Source organism: Battus philenor, unplaced genomic scaffold, assembly GCF_028537555.1.
Source record: "Battus philenor isolate CCGP_79_NKW_IND1 unplaced genomic scaffold, ilBatPhil1.0.hap1 SCAF_14, whole genome shotgun sequence".
NCBI classification, from domain to species: Eukaryota; Metazoa; Arthropoda; class Insecta; order Lepidoptera; family Papilionidae; genus Battus; species Battus philenor.
The window spans coordinates 7,137,516-7,142,591 of record NW_027181676.1 but is presented as its reverse complement, the minus strand read 5'-3'; the positions used below and the strand labels follow the sequence as shown (position 1 = coordinate 7,142,591).

General features: G+C 35.5%; 1 protein-coding gene across 1 annotated transcript; it reads left to right on the top strand.

Annotated features, from left to right (window-relative positions):
- The first annotated feature begins 546 nt into the window (after positions 1-546).
- Positions 547-1,772, top strand: LOC137933793 (phospholipase A1 member A-like). Its single transcript, XM_068777850.1, has 2 exons — positions 547-688; positions 769-1,772. The coding sequence occupies exons 1-2, from the start codon at positions 550-552 to the stop codon at positions 1,707-1,709; spliced, it is 1,080 nt and encodes a 359-aa protein (XP_068633951.1). The 5' UTR covers positions 547-549; the 3' UTR covers positions 1,710-1,772.
- Positions 1,773-5,076: the final 3,304 nt, after the last annotated feature.

Here is a 5,076-nt window from a genome sequence, read left to right as displayed (position 1 = left end):
TCCCTGTGATAGTGTCTCTGTGGGTTTTTACAAAGTCTACCAATATTTTCTCCAAATATAATCTTACAAATAAATAAACTTTTGTAAGTTATATATTCATAATTACCGTTGAATCATGTAGAGATCAGAATATATTTTAACTGTTCCAAAAAATATATATTCCTTTAAGTACAATTTTATTTAATTATTGTATTTACTTAAATGTACTTTAAAGCTGAAACTCTTGCTGCAACATTTTGTGTGAACTGATTTTTTAAGTAATATTCCTAAAATGTTTTTTTTTTATTTTGTATGTAAACTTAATTAACTCATTGTATTAAATTCCTTGCAATGCGTAACTGTAGCATGCACTTATGTCACATTGCAAAGTAACCTTTTTATCAACTGTCAATGGCCTTCTGAGCGCGAATGTAGTGCGGCGAAGTGCGCATTAATTGCACCAGATAACCCCCTCCTTAGCGATTTCCCTTTTGTAAGTGAGTGCTAGACGTACCTCTCTCTTTGCGGACAGTGACATAGTGACCGTGTTCACGGCGGAGGGACCAGGCCATGCACCGATATAACGCTTTAGTGTTTACGGTGTTCGTGATCTTTGTTGCATTAAAACAAGTGACGGCGCAAGGCGCCCGCCGTTCTGAACCAGAACTTACGTTTGCCGAGACCGTCTATGTACGGTTGTCCAGTGCTTGTAAGTGATTGCAAAAAATTGTAACAAATCATTGTCCCTAGGCTTAATTGCATTTTATGTAATTGTTTTTTCTTTTGCAGGCAGAGCTTTAGTAGACCTCCAATACAACTCTATGAACAGTCAAAATGGAATTGTAAAAACGATGAAAATAACCCACCTAGACGGCACGATGACGAAAACATTTCCTATCGACGAAGCATATCAAACACTTATCCAACCTTCAATGTTCGACATAACAAAACAAACAAAAATCATTATTCACGGCTACAGAGACAGTTCGCAATCATCGGTGTCACAGGATTTGGCTGACGCGTACAATGATAAAAATATATTTAACGTGTTATTGGTTGATGCTGCAGAAATGATGAATAAAGGATATGTTTTATCTGTGCATAATGCACGTTTAGTGGGGAAAAGACTGGCGAATTTATTGGCTAATTTAGAAAATTTTGGTGCAAACGCTGAAGATTTTCATTTACTAGGTATCAGTCTTGGAGCACATATAGCTGGTTGGACTGGGAAATACTTCAAGCAATACAAAAGTCGTTCAATAGGACGCATAACGGGCTTAGATCCCGCTGGTCCTTGTTTCTCATACGCTTATGCTGATCAAAGGCTGGATAAAACGGATGCACTCTACGTTGACGTTGTCCATTCGAATAGATTGGTACAAGGTGTAATTGAACCTTTAGGCCATGCAGATTTTTACATTAACGGTGGAGGACCGTTACAGCCCGGCTGCATGGTACCATCTTGCAGCCATCTTCGGGCAGCAAATGTTTATGCGGAAAGCATAAAAACTCCAAAATCCTTTGTGGGGATTAGATGTCAAAGCTGGAAGCATTTTGAAGAAAACGCGTGTGAAGTTAACGATTATGCGGTGCTTGGTTACGGTTCCTCAACTGCGACGAGGGGACTTTATTACTTACGAACTTCGGCGAGTTCGCCTTTCGGGCTGGGAATGGAAGGCGCAAAACACGTAAAGCCATCTATGAACAACTGGTTAATGGCCTTAACGTGATGTACTTGTGGTGATGTAATATTTTTTGTGGAATTGTTGCCATACCAAGAGAGATTAATAACATCCGATAAAGAAATATACATAAGTATTCGCTGTTTATTTAAATAAAAGCTCTGAAGCAATGAAGGTCATCTTGTAACATTTTAAGTCTGTCAATGTCAAAAAAGTTGTGTAATGTTATGTAAAACTGTACGTAAAGTTGCATATGTTTTTTGTTTAATTAAAACAAGCATTCAGTGAAATTCATTACTAGATTTGCAAAGTGATAAAAGAATTAAATGTGTTTTGATGTAATTATACTAAAATATTAAAATTAGCGTATCCGTAAAAAGATCAAACAAGTGAACAAATTTTGAAGCTGTAAGAAACTAAATCTGATACTGTGTTTCTAAATGGTGTAAAGATAATTGATCGTAAATTAAGCATTCGCTTCGCTGTCACTGTTTCGTAATAGCTACTTTACCGCGTCTACAATCTATAAAATGTGCAATTAAACTTAAGAAAATAATTTAATATCCATTAACTTAAAATGGTGTATTTTTATTAAGGCGTCTAAAAATAAGATTTGTGTTTATATTATTTCTTCGATACTTTTAAGTTTTTTACGTCACCGTTATTTCAACCCTAGTATGTCCAATGCTGGGCATAGAAGAAAGAAAGAGATTGTAAAGGGCAGAAAGAATTGCAATATTCGATGAAAGGAGAAAGAAAGAATGAAAGGAGAGAATGAAATAAAAGGATAAAATGAAAAATTATATACCCGACTTGTTTGTCTCTGCCCCACACATGAGAGAGGTCCACAGGAGAGGTCCCCAGAAAGAGAGGCTATAAAAAAGGCTGGACGTATGTGTTCCTCAAACATTCAAAGGGATCGGTTAAAACTGACCTCTATCCAGCATCTTCCGATGACCTTGCTTGCAAGCCCGTGGTCTCCACGCCAAAAATTTAAGGCAATCGGCGGTAAATTACGGTCTTAAACACGGGCTTACAGATTCATAATCACAAACCAAATAAATCGTATTTGGGGTCAGTATAGTTTGGTCTATGGAATATGGTAATATATTTTTTTATTAATAAAAGCACTGTGAAACGAAGTAATTACTAGTTCAGTAAATTCTTAAGGTAGATTTATAGGTATTTAAGATAGTTTAACTAACAAAAAATTCGAAACTTTTAGGTTGAGATTGCTATTATTAACTGTAATTGTAAATTTATTTTTAATTTTTATTTAAATTTTGTGAAATGTGTTTATAAATCAATCGTAAACACTTTAACCTCGTCTCATCTTTTTTTCTTATAGTTGAGCTCAATTGAGCTGCCTTCTAACGTGATTACAAGAACCCTGGGCACCGGTCGAGCGTTAAGTAAAAACGGCTTTTAATAAAAGCGGAGATCTAAGACGCTTGTTTCTCAATTGAGCGGTGTGGCAATTTATCGGTTTTAACGGCTATACTAAGGCGAATGAAATGATTAATTGACAGTGCGTGCGAAAATGTTATTTTCTGCACTTTATATCAAATATTGGAAAAGCGGAATATACAGGGAGGTTATAGGTGTAAAATAACGTGAGTAAGAAAAAGCGTTTTCAAAATTCTTATTACTATATATTAAAATTAATTGCAAACTTTGCCAGTAGTTACTGGCTTGTCGCATTCCAATAATTTCAGAGTGTTCGTCTCTTTACACAGAAAGATAAGAATTAATATAAAATGCTTTAAAAAAGCAATTGCCATACCTGTCTATCATACAAAGATTTTGGTTGCAAAGAAATTGTTACAATGTTATCTTCAAAACGTGGTAGTTTGTATAGTATTTTTGCAGGAGGCTGCATAAGTATTTCACTATCACTCGTCGCTTTTCTGCTATCAAAACGATAGCTACTAAAATAAAATATTTAACGGGAGGTTTATGATAATGCTACAATAAATAGCACTTTGCAAATGGGCTCCGATGCAAATCATATTTTCAAACAGCGACGAGGCGAAGCTGTACGTAACCTCATTTATAATATCGATCAACTTTTGTATTAAAAATACGTAAGTCAAAGATTGTACCTTTATTAAAACCAAAATTTTGTAACAAGTCACGAGGAAATAAATTCAAATAATACATTTTCACAACGATTGTAATTTTTTTTGTTGTTTATACATTATATAAATCCTTATTTGATTTAACTACCGGCACTTTTCTAATATTCCGAAAACGGTGCAGACCTATAACTTTGAAGACGTGGCCACTGTGTTATTAATCTTAACAAGAACTCCCGAAAATAGACTCTCTGGCCGAAACCATAAGACCTCTGCAATGAATAGATCTTCCCTAAAGATATCGATGGGGGATATACCATAATCGCCACGCATAGCAGGCGATTGCAGTATGGTATTATAGTAGGCAGAGAACACTGTTGCCTATCCTATTGAAACTGCTCACAAACAAGTTTCTACAGAATTAATTAACAATGCTTTATTATATATAAATTTCTCTACCGCTAGGCTATTACTGCAAGAAAAGATATAGATTATATCACAACGATTGTTTGATGGTACAAATTAAATGTAGATCACAAATATTTAGACAAATAACAATGCTAGAAAGCATGAACAATAATTTATTGAAGTATGGTACTTGTTGTAGGGTAACGGTTCGAGTCGTGGTTCCTGTGATGGCTTACAAGCTTAGCTACTGTGAAGAGGATTAGATTATTAGGTTTTAACGCTCTAAAACCGTAAACCAAGTGAAGCTGTTAATGCCCACGAGAAAACGGCATTACTCCATAACTAAAAAATAAAAGCGCCTGCGAAACCAAAACAATTAAGTTTACCTGTCATTGCTTGTGGACAGAAACAGGCGCTCGAATTCTATAAAGTGGCAAATCTTTTGCAACAGACACCAACAAGCAATGATTGGAATTGGATGCTTTGGATTTAATAGTTTTTAATGTCATTACTTTAGTTTTTAAATTAACTGTTGTTTATTAATAGTTAAGTATATAAAGCGTTCACTTTCTGCATTGTTGGCCACTATACTTTTAAGTCGCGCAGACACCGATTTGAATTTGAACGCTATGAGTGATACGATTGTTGCCGTTGTGTTAGGGTCGTGTGAATTATCAATACAGTTTGTGTGTGAATGTGAATACTCATTCTTTTATAATTCTTAGCTATAATTTTCCTCATCAACGTGCTGATGGTAAATCACGTCCAACTGCTAAACGCATCTACTTATTACTCATCGTAATTGACCTCACGGAAATAAAGGTCCGTGAACTAAAAGTGTCGTGAGCACGAGAGTAATAATTATGTGATGCATCGTACTCGCCGGGAGCCCGGTGTGAAATTGGTAACTCACCTTTGCACGCTTACCGCAT